We start from the raw sequence: 19853 nt of genomic DNA on the forward strand, positions 1-19853 counted from the left end.
TTCCATGCCGAGTATGTAGGTCAGAACCATCCTGCAAAGTTTGAATGATGTAGGTTGAACGATCGCACCGTGAACCATACTTTTTTGAAATTCTCTTCATAGTATATCTTCCACCATTGAAAGTTCGATTTTTTTGCTGAGAGTGGTAGCTTGCAACCTCGATACAGCTTATTCCAGGCATGCTTTGGACCCTGTTGAAGCAGGGCTGGAGATCTGCCCTTCAACTGCTACAACAAAAATGATTCGATCTGAGAAAGCGTGGGACCGAAAATCTCGGTTGAATATTGAGTATTTCAAGCCTTTTCAGACGAAGATGGACGTCGCGGCAAAGGACATGGTTTCCGACTTCTGGTGTTTGGTGAAGCCAATGATCATTTGTCCTGTCAGGTCGACAGCCTAACCGTCGGTAAGCTTCTGTTTGGATCCCGTTCTGCTCGTTGTGGTAAATCACCAACAATTTGATATTGCACAAATTGAAGTCTGCATCGTGCGTACGGTATTATATTCAGAAAATCACAAAGTGTCTCTGTGTGGCCGTTCTATGCCACGAGAAACTCCAATCAGGCTCTTATGTTCTCTGCCTTCTTGATTGAATGTCCACTTCGTTTGAACAACGAACACAACAATCGAGGACGGCTTTGCAATCAAAAATACAGCTATACTGGAGGTGAAAAAAAGAAGAAAAAACATGCTCAGGATGAGACTCGAGGTCACGCGTACTCTCCCAGCAGATTCTGTGGATGTCGCTCATAGATGCCAAATTTCGCGTGACAAGGCAAAAGTTTCAGGAGGGCAATATAATCATTGCCAAAGTTACACCATTTGCAAACTTGTTTCGTACGCGGTGTGAAAAACAAACCTCATTCAGAGACTTACAGTTGAACATCGATTATCCGCACATCGACTATCCGACCATTCGATTATCCGTAACAGTTTTTTTGGGCGCACGTGCCGTAGAGTACGCACTGTGCATTTAGTGAGCCATTCAAAAAATACGAAAATTTTGAAAAGTAGCACTCTATTCTATTTACAATGTACATGTACATGTATTTACAGTGTATTTTCTTATCCGGAACATTTGCCTTATCTGAACACCGCCTGACAGTTGTCTGCCCAGAGGTGGTCGGATAATCGATGTTCAACTGTATAACTTCTCTTTGGAACATGCTAAGACACTCCAGTATTTTTGAAAATGAATAGTGGGTCTTTCCTGCTTCTTTTGAGACCAAAATGGTGCAGATACGATCCAAAATAAGTGAGTTACAGCTTATTAAGTCATCGACGGATAGTCGTAGATTTTGGACTGGCCAGTCGGATAAGGGTTAAAAGAATTGCATAGTGGCAGGAGAAGGAATGTACTCCTGGATGCTTTAGTGAGAGCATTGCTCGCATATGAAAATATAAGTAGTATGTATGTCTGATAGATGTGAGATATAGAATCATTGGTGATTGTGCTTGGTCTAAGATGAATAGTGAAAGACTTGGGTGATTTTGGCTATGTATTCAACATGCTCCATCCAACGGAGGTCTTACTGAAAGAACAGTCCGAGAACTTCAGGTCACGTGACAAAAGGTTACGTCGGCAAACAGTGCAACGTGACCACAAGAGAGTTGAACCCAAAGCTGGGATGCGTACAACTATTGTAGCGGGCCTGGAGGCAAAACAACCTAACAACTCGAAACTAACTTTATTAAAAATTCTCTTTCTCTCTCTAGAACGGCAAAACTGCCTCTAGCAGTAAAACTCTGAACTCATTGTGAAAGATAAAATAAACGCAATTTATGGACAATAATCACAAACAGCAACGTACTGTCATGCGACCGTTGTATGGTAGAACGAACGTCGTATTGAACAGTACGCTGAGCGTATACGCAAATGCTGAGCTTGTAGCAAACTTCGTATTGAACAGTACGCTGCGCTGAGCGTATACGCAGATGCTGAGCTTGTAGCGTGACCAACGCGTGACCAACGCTACACCTCCCCTCTCAAAGACAATCACGTCCTCGTGATTAGTAGCGGGTTGGTGGTCGAAACATTTGGCGGTATGCATGGTCGCGTCGGGACAACCTCGACGAAAGAACATAGACCGTCAACCGGGATATGTATGGCAAATAATATCGGAAATTATAACGTTTATAGAGTAGACAAAAGAAATGAACTGATAACAAAATTAATCATAAAAATCGAAGCACACCGGGGTCAAACTATCTCACGGGTTCAAAAGGGAAACCTCATTACACTTCCTGTAAAACGCTGGCGCAACCCACCAGGAAAACCGCAGTTCAGAACCGAACTGAATACACTATTATTCCCGTAGCTATGCAGAAGACGTTACTTCAGTAACGTCTGGCGCTAGCCAGGGTCCACACAGCTTTAATTTGGTATTTGTTTGTTTGTGTGTTTGTTTGTTTGTTTTTGTCACGCCTGGCGCTATCCGTATCTGACGGCAAAAAAGCATAGGATGTTATAAATTTTTCAATTCTCCTATTTTTATTTCAGGCATATCCTGGGATTGGAACCTGCACTATCGCCCTACATGCATTCCCCATACACTTCGCATTCATACCCATTCTTCCAAGTTGCTTCACGTTATTATCTTGCGTTTGAAAGCTCTATTTGAATATTGCGGGCAGCTGTATGTGGCCAGCTGTGTTTGATGGTACGGTACGGTACAGGAGACGGTGTCGTATTACCCTCGATCGTACCTGTCCCGTACCTATCCCCTACCGTACCGTGCCATCAAAGACGGCTGGCCACAAAGCATATTCAAATAGGGCTTTCAAATGCAAGATCACAATGTGAAACAACTTGGAAGAATTAGTATGTATGCGAAGTGTATCGGGGGATGCATGCAGGGCACGCGATAATGCGGGTTCGAATCCCAGGTTATGTCTTAAAAAAAAAGAGGATTTTTTTAAAGAATTTTTAACATCCCTATGCTGGTCATCAAGACAAAATAGCATAGCGTAGGGCCCTGAGCTTCCAAGCTCTCTCGTTATATTTAACATCGTCCCAGATTAATTAGATAGACCGTGGTTCACCATGATCAGACGCCTACGAAACTAAACTGAATTCACACGCTCGCGTAAAGGAAGACTGAAGGAAGACAGGAAAGAAAATGCCATATCTGGAATTAGCTTACACTGGCAATGTACATGGAGCTCCATCCTTTGAGACGCGTGCGCTATCTGTCATGGAGCCCAATCCCTAGAGACACGTTGGCGGCCATCATGACTGGCTAGGTGTGTCGGGCGGCAGGAGCAGCGGAGCTGGGGCAGCGGCGGGTGACAGCGGGTGCTACTTCAGATACACTAACTTGAGCCCTCAGCGAATGTGGATGAAAACTAAAACTAAAATTGACGGCTGTCACAAATGTGTAGCGGCCATTACGTCGGAAAACATGCAACTTGAACAAAACTTTACCGCTGCCACCAATTTTGTAGCGCCATTGCTACCAATGTAAAACAGGTGGGGTCGAATCTGACAAAGTTGACTTTAACCACCGCTGCCACCAATTTTGTAGCGGGCCTGGATGCAAAACAACCTAACAACTCGAAACTAACTTTATTAACAATTCTCTTTCTCTCTCTAGAACGGCAAAACTGCCTCTAGCAGTAAAACTCTGAACTCATTGTGAAAGATAAAATAAACGCAATTTATGGAAAATAATCACAAACAGCAACGTACTGTCATGCGACCGTTGTATGGTAGAACGAACGTCGCATTGAACAGTACGCTGAGCGTATACGCAAATGCTGAGCTTGTAGCAAACTTCGTATTGAACAGTACGCTGCGCTGAGCGTATACGCAAATGCTGAGCTTGTAGCGTGACCAAAGCGTGACCAGCGCTACACTATCATGCACAGAGTGCAAATAATGTGTATGGGTTCAGATCACGTGATGTGAAGTTCTGCCGTCACAGACTCCATAGCTGAAGCTGCACACTGCTGCTGGTTATGTTATCATGATATTGCGGAAAGTTGATGGAACGAAATTGAAATAATGAAGTTTGGGCAATGAGCAGGTACAAGACAGTAGTTAATGTGTATGCGTGTGTGCACACGTGTGTGTGCGCACGTGTGTGTGCGCACGTGTGTGTGCGCACGTGTGTGTGTGTGTATTTTTTCTACAAAATCCACATATCTCCAGACACTGGGGTGAATGATGGAGTGTGGTGGTGGGGCTCATTAAGCTCCGCCGACCAGAGGTCTCGGCTTCATAGCTCCATGGACGCACCAAAGGGAGATTGGGTAGTGAGTATTGGATTGAAAAAGAAAACAGAAGAAAGAAAATGGAAAGATTGTATTGCTCAGTGAGCAAAAGAATAAGTTGAGTATTGATGTGAACGCTGTTAGACTTTTAAATTCAAAAGGAGACTGTCTGTCAGGAGAGATTACATGTACGTCCAAGCAGGGTAGGACACTGTATCCTCTTACTCGCGTTTGGTATGAGTGGCCCAGTGCCAGTTCGTTCTGAGGAGGTGGTCATAAGCTGCTGTCTTGAACGTTTGGATGTGTTCGTGTGTGTGTATGTGTCCCATATGGTGCAGTGGTATGTGCAGCGATTTCCAATCGATAGGTTGCGGGTTCGATTCCCGACGATTATGGTCACACACGTCTTTCTTCTCTTTCTCAGCCTCTTCCTGACTTTTCTTTCATTCTCCTGGGTGGTTACCAACAGCCAGTGCATGCCGGGGTATGTGGTGTGATGTGTGTGCAGGGAAAAAAATAAAAAAGACCAACAAGTAGGGATTCACTGGCCAGAAAAAGCCACTTCATAGCTGTGTGGTGTAGACCAGGCTGAATAGTGGCGGCCAATTCTTCAGCCTTGCAAGCTGTTGAATGGTACAATCCCAGCGCAAGTTGCTATGGCTTCTGCTGTAGCATCGCTATCATCGCCTCCGGCGATGGGCGTCCAATGGTCCAATGGTCCAATGGTGTGTGTGTGTGTGTGCATGCGTGAGTGTGTACGTGCGTGCGTGCCTGAGTGTGTGTGTGCGTGCGTGTGTGTCAGCTAGTTCGGTTGGTGGTTGCACGTATGCCTGATTGTGTTGGGTCTGTTGCCAACGGGCTCGGCTACTTGAAGGTGTAATGTTGTACCTGCCACCTTTGTTGGTCCCAGGGTTCATATACTTTCTAGTTGAAGTATACATACCTGTTTCCATGGACTGCTTCTGGCTAGATTAACTCTTGTCTAATCAACGGTGCTAGTGAAGCATATATCAGATCCACTCTGATTTAGCCACCCAAACTAGTAGCAAGTATTACCTTTACTGGGGGTAGGGGTAACTGCAGTTGGATCCCTGGACGGATACCCTGATGCCGTCAATCCTTTTTCTGCACCCACTTACTGAGGTGTGGTGAGCCCATAAGTGGGATCATTTTGAAGTCCACCCAGAGTTTTGGGGATTTCAGGGGGTGTCGGCCGTTGGGCAGTTCAATAGCCAATTGAGTCATCTTTCCAAGATTCCTTTTGAGTCTCTCCCCTCCTGGGGAGACCCACGTGACCAATTTTGGCAGTGAGCAACAAGTGTGTGTGTGTGTGTGTGTGTTTGTGTTCTTGTCTACTTTGACACAGAGTGAAAGTACGTACAGAGATGCTTTGTGGATTGGTCTCACCCATTCTAACAAGGATGAATGGCTGTGGCCAGGCAGTACGGACACAATCACCTACAGCAACTGGGGATGTGGGCAGCCGAGTACCAACGGCAATGAGAACAAGTGCACAACCATTGGCTATGGTGCAAACAATGACAACTCCGGACTATGGAGTGCTGAATCTTGTACTGAAAAGCTAGCAAACTACATCTGTCAGATGCATGTTCCACTACGTGAGTCTGGTGGTGGTGCTAGGGAGTGGTGGGTTGGGAGGAAATCTTCCTTCTTGTTTGAAACTTAGGTCGAAGAAGTTTTCATTTCGCTCTTTTCTTTTTTTTCCATCGTTCTTTTCACATTTATTTCTACCATCCATTCTCGAGTTATTTCATCACTTAGCATCTCCCAAGTTGGAAAACTGTGGCTCAGGCCTTTCCAACAAGCCGTATATCATTGAAATCCATGAATGAAATCAAAAATGGCGAAGGAATTTACTCGGCGATGCGCATACAGTGCCAGGTTACCTTCAATCCAAACAGCATCATCAACATGTCAGCCTTGGAATTGACTGATGTGCAAAAAGAACTCCTTTCCCGCGGAACAGACTTCGGAATTCCGCCTTCTTGTAACAACAAAGATATCGTCATGAAAGAATTTGAACTGTTTTACAGGAAACTATTATGCTTTTCGCCGATTTCCGAGGCTCAACAGTCGGTGTGCGCTGCTAAACTTAGAGCAAAGGCTGAAGAGAATTCCGAACAAATACCAGGCCGAAGTTCTTTCTCATTATCTCGCGAGCATCTCAAAGCCCGTAAAGAATTGCGAGCGAATAAAGACGTCATCATAACCAGACCTGACAAAGGTCGTGCTACAGTCATTATGAACAAAGCTGACTATGTTGACAAAATGATTGTCATCCTTGCTGATACATCTAAATTCCAAGCAATTGGCCCAGTTGGACAGTTTGACAGAACCATGAAAGTAGAGGCAGAGTTAATCAATTACCTAAAGAAACTAAAAGCCGACAAGAGTATCTCTACACATGAATTTGACTTGATGAAGCCGGTCGGATCACTACGTCCTCGCCTTTATGGTTTACCAAAAATACATAAGCCTACATGTCCTGTCCGGCCAATCGTCTCCATGACAGCTTCGCCGCAGTATTCAATCTCTAAGTGGTTGTGTAGGTTGTTGAAAGTTGTTGAGGAGTACTACTGCCGACACACTGTTAAAGATAGTGTTGTAGTTGTAGTTGTAACATTACTTCTCCATCACTGCATCAGCTCAACCGCCACCACTGGACTGCCTTTTTACACTCTTTTATTGACGAATAACCAAGAACACGGAAAACGACTACATCTTGACAAGACGACAGACTAAAGACTAGCTCACACAGTTTCGCGCATGCGCACAACACCACCAACCAATGACGCGTGTCCACAGCGACCAAGACGAAACAAACACGTGACACCAAATCTACCACAATATCCCGACCAAAAAAACACATACCGTCCTCGGTATGACCAAATAAAACACAATACGCAGAGAGACGCAACCGCAAACAGCAAAAGTAGCCACAGGACCAACGCATAGAGAGACGCAACCGCAAACAGCAAAAGTAGCCACAGGACCAACGCATAGAGAGACGCAACCGCAAACAGCAAAAGTAGCCACAGGACCAACGCATGTAGCTCCCCAGAATAAAACAGGGCAACCAAAGCCAGAAGAAAGAAAGAGAGGTGAATGTTAAAGAGAAGAGAAGAAACACTGCATTGCTGTCTAGCCACGCACACACAAAAAAACACAGGCTTAACCTAAGCCTAAAAACCGATGAGCCCTGCCCATCCACACAACGCCAGCCACACCCACGACTGTCACCGAAAAAACAAAAATAAATAAAATATATACATGGCAACGACAAACAAGCAGCGAGTCTAGCTCCCAGCAATGAACCGGGGCTCACCCTGATCGGACGTTCGTTGCCTTCGATGTGGACTGCCACAAGGAGAACCAACCGTGGTTCACCATGATCAGACGCCAGTTCCCAAGACAAGTAGCAATTCAAACAAACTCCCGTATGCACGCACGCATGCACACACATAAACACTCACCGGAAAACAAAGAAAAGAAGAGAGATATGGAGAGAAGAAAGGCGGCGCATTCCAGCCAGCACACGACTTCGGAGCAGCAGGAAGCCAACTGCGAAGCTGATACTCCACTCGTATCAGGACAACGAAACGGCGGACGCACAGCGACACTTGAACACAGCTCAGCGGAGGGCGTCAGCTTGATCGAATTGAGTAGACGACGACGACGACGGGACACCGGACAACGATACAGCACGACGACACAGCACGACGACACAGCTCCACGACGAACGTTCGAACACGGACAGGGGTGACGAATAAACCAGGACAGTCCAGCAGTGACGGGAGCAACACACATCTCAGGGTCGTGAGCTGCGGAGGCAGAACTCCGCGTCGAGAGATAGTTGGGCGCCAAATGTTGTAGTTGTAGTTGTAACATTACTTCTCCATCACTGCATCAGCTCAACCGCCACCACTGGACTGCCTTTTTACACTCTTTTATTGACGAATAACCAAGAACACGGAAACGACTACATCTTGACAAGACGACAGACCAAAGACTAGCTCACACAGTTCCGCGCATGCGCACAACACCACCAACCAATGACGCGCGTCCACAGCGACCAAGACGAAACAAACACGTGACACCAAATCTACCACAATAGTTTCGATTTCATAGAGAAGCTACGGGTCCGACCTGTTCCAACTCACTCACATATGTGTTCGTTCGATGTAGTGAGTTTGTTCACAAACGTACCGCTGGAGGAGACAATTGATATTTGCGCGGATGTGTTGTACCGTGTTGACGAAGTTGACACTCCGTGGCTACCTGAATGTGCTTTTCGAAGTTTGATGTTGTTAGTCACAACTGGCGTCGAGTTTTTGTTCAATGACGTGATGTATGAGCAGATAGATGGGGTAGCCATGGGCTCTCCGTTGGGTCCCGTGTTAGCCAATGTCTTTGTCGGTTTCTGTGAGTGCAAGATTGATGCGTCTTATGGCCGAGTCTTTATTTCCGTTTCGCTGATGACTCTTTGACATACTTTGATTCCATAGAAGACAGCGAAGTCTTTCTTGGTGCTCCCAACATCCTTCACCCTTCCCTCCGCTTCACATGTGAGCACGAGCAGTCCAGCAAGTTATCCTTCCTCGACGTACTTGTTGAGAAAACCGAATTTGGTAGCGTAACATCGGTGTACCGTAAACCGACATTCACCGGACAATACATTTCCTATGACTCGTACTGTTCATCTAATTATAAAGTCAACGTAGTAAAGAATCTCGTGGATCGCGCCAAACAGATCTGTTCACCTTGTAAACTCAGTGGTGAGCTTGAATTACTCCGTTCAGTTTCACCAAAAACGGATACCCAGGCGACATGTTGGCAAAACTGTTGTCTACAGCCCCCACGCCGAAACATGAATTGATAGGGCCTGCTCGTTGTCCTGTCTTTTTGTGCTTACCATGGAAGGGCAAGAAGTCTGACAATGTAAGTCGTGAAGTTCGTGCGATCATCAAACAAACCTACTATGCGGTACATTTCATACCCGTCTACACAACGATGCGTTCGTTCACGGTGTTGAAGGACGTCGTACCAACCCATCATTTAAGTCATGTAATCTACAACTTTGAATGCCGGCATTGTGCTAGCCGGTATGTTGGTAGGACTGTTCAGCACCTGGGCGAACGCATCAAGCAACACACTCCTTTACACATTATCCCACGTAGCGCACAACTGGAGCGTCCCACGCGGGGAAGACCCCGTAAACAACCACTACCTCCGCCAACACAGGACCTAGCATCCCACTCGGCAAGTCCACCATTGGCTCCCGTGGCCATGACCAAGTCACTCCCTCCACCAGCGGAGGTGGATGTGGCTTTGGCGACGCCACGGGTGTGGAATGCAGACACGCTTGCGTCATCATCGCTTGCTGCATCACCGGCAGAGACGACAACAATACCTGCCTCAATATCAACGAGACCCAGAAGAACAACTGCATTACACCATGACCTATTTCAGTACGGAAGTACCGAGCCAACGGAATACACAACAGGAGCGTGAGACGAGGGATGGGAGGAGACGGGACCTGATTGCCTGATTGCTCCAAGGCAGGACGTCGTTGAGGAGGATTCGGCCAGTGAGTCCGGTGAGTCCGGTGAGTGTGAGAGCGAGAATGATTGTGTGAGTAAGAGTGGGTGCGAGCGTGTGTTTTCTAGTAGGAAGTCATCAGTGTATAAGCATATTGTATCTCGTCCTGATTGCTGCAAGGTTTATTCTGATTCTTCTTTTTCTGTTTTGTGCCGTGCTCGTCATGGTTATAAGTTGAAGTTGAGTGTGTTAGAAGCTGTTTGTCAACGTATTCATAAGCCTAATCTGGGTGTCCAGAAGGACAGCATTATTTGTTTGAAATTGTTTTAGTAGCAGCTTGTTCTGTCTGTTTGGCCCTGGTTGGCCATGGTGTCATATCTTGTGTCACAGTATACTAGTAGTCCTTACAAGTTCGTTAAGTGCTTTCGCAGTTTTTCCTGCTATTACCTTAGTGCTAGGATTATCATTTTCATAGGTGTTGTTTCTTCTCACTCCATTTCTCTTTATTAGTATCTTTCTGGATTGTTTTTCATTAGTACAACGTAGCTTCCTGAGGAGTGTTGTGCGAAAACTAGTTCGAAGTACGATTTTTTGTTCATCATTTCTTCCATATCACATTTACTTGGCTGTACTCGTTGGTTTTAGACATTAGGCCATTGTGGATTCGTATTCAGAAGGTGTGTCTTTGGAGGGTTACCGTCTCGAATTTTTTAGATTTGGCCTTCGTTTGGCTGAGATCGGATGGTGAAATCACTCAAACTCGAAGACGTGCGAACAAGTGAATGAAGACAAAATGTAAAAATCGGAGACGATAAACCGATAGAGAATTCCAAGACCTTGAAAATGAGCTATCGACGGTGAGAATCGACAGAGTAGAGCCGCTGAAGTACTTTTTTGAAGACATCAAAGTCGGCCGCACATCCCCGCCCCACCAAAAAAAACCAGCAGCCGTGCGCATACCGTAAAGTCGTGGATAAAAGCCGGGTCTGCATACAAGCACATCGCGGATAGAAGCCTGAAAATCAAACGGGTCCAATGCATATTAGCCTGTCGCGCGTAGAAGCCTGGCTTCTATCCAAGTGCGGATCGGGTAGGTCAAGAGTGTATGCGCTATGTACGGTGCATAGTAAAACTGCCGCCATACCGGTAGTCAGTGGTAGATCTATGTGTGTGGCGCGTAGAAGCCTGGCTTCTATGCAAGCCCGGATCGGCCAATGTACATACAAGCCTGGCAAAAATATCAGTGGTGCATATAAGCATGGTTTGCATACAAGCCTGGTTTGCATTAAAGCCTGATGCAGAAAGCGGCTTATATGCTTATAAGCCCGGCTTTTATCCGCGACTTTACGGTATCTGCAAGTGCAACAAGAAAGGACCGAGGAGACAGCAAGTGTTCCAAGTGAAGAGTTTACCTTCGTGTTGACTCAAGCTAAGGGCCCAGGCAAGTCAGGGATCATACCAGTCACTTGCCATCATGGTCATGCCTAAGGAATTCGTTTGCGGCCAGGAAACTCCACACTCGCAGGGTGAAAGCAGCGAGGTCAAACAGAAAAGAGTTTGCCGATCCGTGATCAGGAAACGCTGAGTTCTACTGACAACATTGGCTAGGAGCGGCAAAACCGTGTAGATGCCAGTACTTCAGTATCTCACCCACATATCTTGGTAGGCATGCACCAGTGGATTCAGAAAAATGACCAAGATGGCTTGGCGAAAGGACGTCTTCTCCTCGTGTCTTTCCCGGCATCAAACAACAAGATTCTCTTTGGCACTGGCCCACCGCTGTTCAGACTAGACCGGGGAGTCATAAAATCCTGGTATTTTACAACTCTACTGTAGATCGCTGTACATTGATCAGCACGAACTCGGGTGCGTAGCCGCTATGACTGCACCAACGCTGGCCTGCGCGGCAATCGCCATGTTTCAAAATGGTGGTCAAATTCTGTTATGTACATGTACATGTAGATGTATCACTTTAAAAATAAGCAACGTGAAGAAAGTAAAAAAATAGGGCCTTTGATATTATTGCTACATGTATTTTAAAGTTGTCACTATAGCCGATAATAATGTAGTGTGTTATGCATGTTTTGATTCTTTGTTGCCATCATAATATCCGATATTTCATTACATCCGATAATATTGGTTATAGTGATATTTTTACTGGATAAAATACGTTTTGCTTTTGATATTTCGTACCAATATCACCGTAGCCGATATATTCTTATATCCGGTCACTCTATAGCCGATACAGGCTGTACTCTCATGTCGTTGAGCATCATGTCAATGTCGTGACACCGGGCAACAATATGTACAAAGGGGCAACGAAAACGCTTTTGGAGCAAAAGACGGTGGAGCGGCAGTACAACGGAGTGGCACAAACGCAGTAGCACATACAGCGAAGTGACAGAAACGCACTTGTGCTTCAAGTCTCTAATTTTCCGTTTAATTGCTGCTTTGCTCCGTGTTCACTGTGTGCAGCCACGCCTTGTAGTTATGGTTGGGAATACAATGCACCGTCAGATGCCTGTTACAAGACCCTAGGCGGCCACGGTAGCTATCATAATTCGGAACGCAAGTGCAACGCAATACACCCCGGTGCACATTTACCCATGATCTTAAGTGACCAGGAAAATGAATTTATCGCCACCATGATAAGGAGGAATCACCCGTAAGTGAGACGTTGACTTGACCGGGATGGGACCTGTTATGGCCAGGGTTTTCATGAGGTGGGTCGTATCTTTAGTATGCGGGGGGGGGGGGGGCAAGTTCAAATTTGTCTGTGTCAAGAAAACATGATTACCGTACTCGCTCGATTAGAGCCCTCTCTTGAATAGTGCCCAAGTCTCCAAGTGCCAGTGAAAAATATAGCCCTCTCCTGAATAGTGCCCCCCCCCCCCAGTCTTGTAACCAAGCCCATGTGCAAGTTTGCTAATGTTCTTGGCCATTTCTTGGCACTGGTGTTTTCTGGAACAAAATCGCAGGTCTTGTTCCCTTTTCTGTGGAGTCGTGAACGTTTACAGTACACTTTAGGCTCTGTTTTTCTTTGTTTTACGCTGGATGATGCAAATGTACCAGCAATGAAAAAATAGTGCCCCAGGGGCACTAATCGCACGAGTACGGTAGGAACCCGAGGGCCCTGTCCTCAGTGTGTGTGTGTTACCTTTATTTTACTTCACCATAGGTGCAGGCATTGCTGCCTTCTTGTTGTGGATCATAAATGATGCCACAGCTCCTAGGCTACGATGAAAAATATAATAGTATGATAGATTAATATGATCAAATATGAACAGCATGGGAAGTAATAAGATGTCATGACTGTCAGCAGGACAATTATGAAAAATGCCATGCAGCAGTGTATTTTATGTGTTGTGGTTGTACATGTAGATAATATTGATGATGGACAGGGGACAGAACGTACTAGTGTGTCAATAGCTAATGGAGTGAAGTGAGATCAAGATCTGAAAGATATTTTTTGAAAAGAACAAGGTTTGTTAGAGAGCGGGTAGCATCGGGTAGAGAGTTACATGTGGTGCTGCCCACAAATTGGATAGAACATCGCCCAGCAGGATTGGGTAGGAATGGGATGCGAAGTAAATTATGCAGCTGCCCACGGGTGACTATACGATCAGCAAGTGGTATCTGAGGCTGGGCAAGTAATACAAAATAATCTTGAAAAAGAGAGCTTGCAGATCCGTGTATAGACCGGAAAACAAATACAAATACAAATACAGTGTCAGCAGATGTGTTCTACTATCTGCTAGTGCGTGGTCCTGTCAACTTGTGGACGTAGATCTGGGCTTAAAGGGGAAGTTCACCCTAAAATCAAAATCAGATATGTTATTGGGAAAAATCAGCTGAGTCGATTGGTGTATGTCTCGTCTTCATCCTGTGACTGTAACCGGAGATATACGCAACTGAAATATCACTTTGATCCCCGGTTTTTGGCGCCGCCATGGCGTCGCGAATCAGTGACGTCAAAGAGATAGAGGAGCTCATGGAGCTCGGAACTTTTACTTGGAGTTGAACGGAGAAGAAAGTGAAGTCATGAATGCCCAAGGCGGAAAGTCAAGCATTATGAGGCTCAGAGTGGAGACAATTCAGGGTAGGTCTAGCTCCTTGTCAGGAGATGACAGTGACTCCGAGGAGAGCGAGTTGGACGCCAGCGAAGGAACCGAAGTATACCGAGGATGAGATCATACAGATGGCGAGTGCGGAGCAAGTTGGTGTAAATGCTGACAAAGCTGCAGCGGCTGTCACGACGTTGACATGATGTTCAACGTCATGAGATTATTTGCAGTACACGTCATAGTTTGTGTTCTCTACCCCGGTTTTGTTTTCCGCGTTCCCACACCGAAGCTGGGCCGCGTGTTTATTATTTCTACTGACTCACTCAGTCCTCCATGTTTTTTCCTGCCTCTTTTTTCTCTGCGCAAGCGCCTTGCGCTTTAGTCGTCGTCTTCTTTCAGTTCACAGCAAGAACAAGAATTATTTACCTCTTGTGCAGTGTCAGTCAAATTCAGTCAAATCAAGCTCTCCCGATCCCAAGAAACTGTCTGGCGTGTGCACAAAGTGGTGCCGAAACCCGGGAATGAACCGCACCGGAGCTCGAAACGAGCCGTGCGTACCATTCCAATCTTGAGAAAGATAGACTCGACTCAAATAATTTGTAAGCAGCTTGCCCGATTTGGGTCGTCGAGCTAACATGCCGAAGAAAGCAGTGACGACCGGCACGCAGATCATGCGCCGGGCCAAGATCGCGCAGCTGCAAGGATCCATCGACGAACTCGTCAAAGAGGCCGAACTCCTTTTATCGAAGGAAGGAGGTCAAGGGGCCGACGAGTTGTCGCCAGAACACGTGGACTCGGATCCAAAAAAGCTAAGTACACTTGTGGATTGTATTGTTGAAGAATTGTACGCATATGATGAGGCGTGTGATGCATTGGCCAGTGTTTTGGACTCGGAGACTCTGGAGGGTTCAGTTGAGGCTCTGCAAACGGAGATCTGCGATGTGGTTGCGTATTCGGTACGCATCAGAGGGTCAATTGTTGAATGCAAGCGATCTCCGCAGTACAGAGCCCAGACGAACCGTCCAGAAGCTGCTACTACTAGTACTAGCTCACCAAGTAGCACCAAGAGTACGGGCAGTGCGGGTATCAAACAAGAAACTAGTATGGTTGATTTGTCCAGCATCCAACAGTCAATAGGAGATCTTGTTCGTACGCAGTCTATTACACATAGTCAACACCAGCAAGTATTACAGTCGCAAGAGGATCTAATCAAACAACACCAACTAGTCGTACAACAAATGCAAGCATCATCACCTCAACCACAACCAGCTCCCACAAGTTCAGTCAAATTGCCCAAATTTGAAATACCAACATTTTCTGGTGATTTCCTGAAATAGGCTGAGTTTCACGATATGTTTGTTGCGTCTATTGATGCGAATCAAGGGTTGTCGGGTGTCCAGAAACTGTCGTACCTAAGAGATCACGTAACGGGTTTGGCTCGGGATGCCATAGCTGGCTTGCCCATATCAGATACCAACTACACAACCGCGCTTGACATTCTCCGCAAACGTTTCGGGAATGATCAGCTTCGCGTCAATGCACACTACACGGCAATCATGGACTTACCGCCTGCGTCCAACGCTACTCCATCTTTGCGTAGGTTGCACGATGCGTTGGAGGTGCACTTGCGAAGCCTCACAGCGCTTGGTGAGAATGTTAATCAGGCGGTGTTTGTGTCAATGATTACGAACAAATTGCCACGTACCACGCTAGCGGCTTTGGAATTAAAAAAGGGGCCACAATCTTGGACCGTTTCGGACTTGCGCGCTGCAGTAGCCAACTTCATAATAGCGAATGAAGCAGCAGATCGCCTCAGCCAGCCACCGAAAAAATCGCACGAATCACCATCTGCCAGTGCGTCCGGTCAATCTCTTGTTGCCTCAGCTTCAGCTACTTCAAAAGCGAAGCCCAAGAGAGTGTGTGTTTTTTGCAGTTCGGAGGCACATTTCTCTGACGAATGCAATAAGTACACTACAGTAGAAGCGAGGAAGAGCGTAGCTAAACAAAGGTGTTTCAAGTGTTTGCGATCAGGCCACTCCGTGCACGATTGCTCTAGCAAATGGCGGTGTTTCTATTGCCACAATCCTGCACACCACAGCAGCTTGTGTCCAGATAAATTCACTGCTGCATCCACTCAGAGGCAAGCTTCCACTATGAGCCCGAATGCTCAGTCCTTCAAACCCAAGCCTGCCACGAGCACGGTCGCAAACGCCGATCACCAGATCATGATGCAAACTGCTGTGGCACCGTTTCTCTCCTCCAAGTTGAAGCCGATCAATGGCCGTATTCTCTTTGATACCGGCTCCACCAAGACATACATCACGCAAGCTTATCGAGATCAGCTCGATTTGCCCACAATCGGAAATGAAACACTCTCCTTGGCTACATTTGGGAACAACAAAAGAAAAAGTACCGTGTACGCCAAGGTGAGTTTGACCATGCAGTGTAAGGATGGGTCCACTCGTGCGATTCAGGCCAGTGTACTTCCGAACATAACCGCTCCAATTGCGCGATGTCCACTTGCTTCTTCTTTTCCTCTTCTACAGTCTCTGCCACTTGCAGAACCGCTCTCGAGCAGCGCAGAGCCCATGGTCGTAGACGTCTTGATTGGTCTCGATCACTACTATGATATTATCGGCAAGGACCGCACCGAACTAAGCGGTGGTCTGGTCCTGCTCGACTCCGTTCTTGGGTTTATCTGTACCGGCAGTCTGCCTGTGCCTGCCACCACAGAGGCGCAGTCATGTCTTGCTCATCAAACAGCCACGACCCTGAATTCGACCTCCGTAAGTTCTGGTCGACAGAGAGCTTGGGTACTTTTGACGATACATCGTCGCAAGATCTTGTGGGCGAGCGCTTCGCCAACTCCATCTCCTTTGCCGAGGGTCGGTACGCGGTGAGTTGGCCCTGGAGGGACTCACATCCTCCTCTTCCGACAAACTACGGTCTGGCTTTCGGTCGCCTGAAGGCACAAGTGCGTCGCCTCGAAGCCCATCTGGAACTTCTTGACCGGTACGATACCGTGATTCAAGACCAGCTTGACAGGGGCATGATAGAAGATGTTCCTCGTGGTTTTACAACCAACCAGATTCACTACCTTCCACACCATTCAGTACTCAAACCTACTGCTACTACCACGAAGCTGAGGGTGGTGTATGATGCGTCCGCAAAATGTTCCGAAAAACTCGCCAGTCTCAACGACTGCTTGCACGCTGGTCCCAATCTTGTTCCAGACCTTTGCGGTATTCTTCTTCGTTTTCGTCTTTCTCCGGTAGCCATAAGTGGAGACGTAGAAAAGGCCTTTCTGCAGATTGGTCTGCACTCACATGATCGTGACGTGACCCGCTTCCTATGGCTGCACGATGCATCCAGCTCAGCTACTCCAGACAACATACGACAACTTCGTTTCTGTCGTGTTCCGTTTGGCGTTGTCAGCAGTCCATATCTCTTGGCTGCCACTATTCAGCATCATCTTAGCGCTGCTGATACAACAGATTCCGACCTAGTGTCTCGCAATATTTACGTTGACAACCTGTTCCTTGGTGCCAACTCTGGGACGGAGGCGATTGCTATCTATGATGCCACGAAGCGCCTCTTCAGTGTTGCGTCTATGAATGTTCGCGAGTGGTCTAGTAATTCTGCAGAGTTTCTTAGCAGCATTCCAGAACCAGACCGAGCCAAGGGTACTATCCACAAGTGCCTCGGTATGCTGTGGGATACAGAACATGATACTCTACATATTGCACCTGTCAGTGCCGTATCCAAGTCGGCCACAACGAAGCGGAGCATCCTTCGACATACTGCCCAATTCTTTGACCCCCTTGGTCTCCAGTCTCCTGTTCTTGTTGGTGCGAAGATTCTGCTTCAGGATCTTTGGAAGCTGAACGTCGGCTGGGACGACGACCTTCCACAAGACATCATTTGTAGATGGTGTGATATTGCGGCTCAACTTGAACTTGCTGCATCAACGAAATGTCCACGATTCATCAGTGCACCACGTGCCAGCGACGCTCGGTTTTCTGTACACGTCTTCAGCGACGCATCTGGGCTGGCTTACGGTGCCGTTGCTTACCTTACTACTACGTTTGACGATCAACACACGTCGAACCTTCTAATCAGCAAGTCCCGTGTTGCACCTGTTGCTTCACCTACCATTCCACGTCTGGAATTAATGGCCGCGCTTCTCGGTGTTCGTCTGATCCAATTCGTCCGTCGGGAACTTCCGCTCACTTTCTCCTCTACCTTTCTATGGTCAGACTCCACCACAGTTCTCCATTGGCTGGCCTCTTCTGACAAACTACCTGTCTTCGTCAACAACCGTATTGATGCCATTCGTGCGGTTCCCGATGTTGCCTATCGCTATGTCCGCTCTGCCGACAATCCCGCCGACTTGCCTTCACGCGGTGTCTCTGTTCCTTCCCTTCAAGCCAGCTCGCTATGGTGGCACGGTCCACACTTCCCGGAAGTTGCCACTGCTGACCATCACGCCGAGCCAGCACTTGATCACCATGTCAACGTTGCCGCTGGGGAGGGTCCTTCAAGCACTTCGGAGATACCTGCACCTGTATCACACCCAACAGAGTCCACCGGTCCAGACACTGAGCTTGCACACGAAATGAAAAAAAAGCCTGATGCGCATCACGAACAAAAAAAAACATGTGATGAACCACCATTTGGTATTGATTGTGCCAGCTTTTCATCTTTCAGTGCCTTAGTGCGTGTTTCTGCTCTATGTTTGCGGTTTCTCTCCAGGTTGAGACCACAAGGCGGCAAGTCCTTCGGGGTGGATTCTAGTTGTAACTCAGAGGTCAAGGTAGCCAAAATCATGTGGCTACACCATGCACAACAGAATCTGTCAGACGTCAGTGCTGTCGAAAATTGTAAGAAGCACAGCCCGAAGGACAAGCTGCGGCTCTTCCTCGATGAGAACCGCCTCATCAGATGCAGAGGACGCTTGGAGAACGCCGAACTTTGCTATCAAGCAAAGTATCCAGTACTGATTCCCCAAACGCATCCCATCACCCAGCTCATCATCAACGATTGTCACCTGATGACGATGCATGGCGGCGTTGCACACACGCTATCAAGACTGCGTTACGAGTACTGGTTACCACGAGGGCGTGCAACAGTGAAGTCATTCATCACTAAGTGCCTGACTTGCCGGAAGCACCACGGTGGTCCATACCGCACCCCAGATATGGCCCCGCTTCCATCTGCCCGCGCAACAAGATCTATCCCGTTCACCCATGTGGGACTAGATTACTTCGGTCCTCTGCTCGTCAAGCACCAGCCAAGTACCAAGAAGGTATGGGTCCTCCTAGTGACATGTATGGCAACTAGAGCTGTCCATCTAGAACTGGTGGCAGACATGACCACAGAGGAATTCCTGCTAGCGTTCCGCAGGTTCGTGTCGTTGCGTGGTTGCCCTGAAGAGGTAGTGTCTGACAACGCGCCACAATTCATCCTAGCTAAGTCTGTTCTGGATGTGGCCTTTGAAGAAATGGCAACGAGTGATGATGTCCTGTCGTACATGTCGAGGACTGGTGTGAAGTGGCACTATAACCCACCGATCTCACCTTGGATGGGTGGTTTCTACGAGCGTCTCGTTGGAACAGTCAAACGAAGCCTGAAGAAGGTCGTTGGCCGCGCGCTCCTCACTGTGTCGCAACTGACTACCATTCTCATGGAAGTGTCAGCAGTCGTCAACTCGCGTCCACTGGTGTACGTGGACAATGACTTGCAGGAGATACTCACCCCAAGTCATTTTCTGTGCCTGTCCGCAACTACTGGTGGCGTGCAACCCACTGCTGATGACGGCGATCCGGACCACATCGAAGTTCCGACTGCAGCTCAGAATCTTCTCTCTGTCTGGAAGAAGGGTCAACGAACATTGGACCAGTTCTGGCGTGTCTGGCGAGACGACTACTTGGCTGATCTCCGCAACAGTCACACTCGGAAGCTCCGACAGGCACGCGTTACCGCTTCAGAACAGCCAGCCGTTGACGATGTTGTACTAAT

General features: G+C 47.3%; 1 protein-coding gene across 1 annotated transcript in view; it reads left to right on the forward strand.

The window, feature by feature from the left end:
- The first annotated feature begins 313 nt into the window (after positions 1 to 313).
- The window catches only part of LOC135820098 (macrophage mannose receptor 1-like), a 40757-nt gene continuing 21217 nt past the window's right edge, over positions 314 to 19853 (forward strand). Inside the window, exons 1-3 of the mRNA XM_065333407.1 lie at positions 314 to 382; positions 5579 to 5831; positions 12247 to 12436. Of these exons, the coding sequence (XP_065189479.1) occupies positions 314 to 382; positions 5579 to 5831; positions 12247 to 12436 (512 nt within the window). The remainder of the gene's footprint in view (positions 383 to 5578; positions 5832 to 12246; positions 12437 to 19853) is intronic.

The sequence above is a fragment of the Sycon ciliatum genome, chromosome 6, assembly GCF_964019385.1.
Source record: "Sycon ciliatum chromosome 6, ocSycCili1.1, whole genome shotgun sequence".
Lineage (NCBI taxonomy): Eukaryota > Metazoa > Porifera > Calcarea > Leucosolenida > Sycettidae > Sycon > Sycon ciliatum.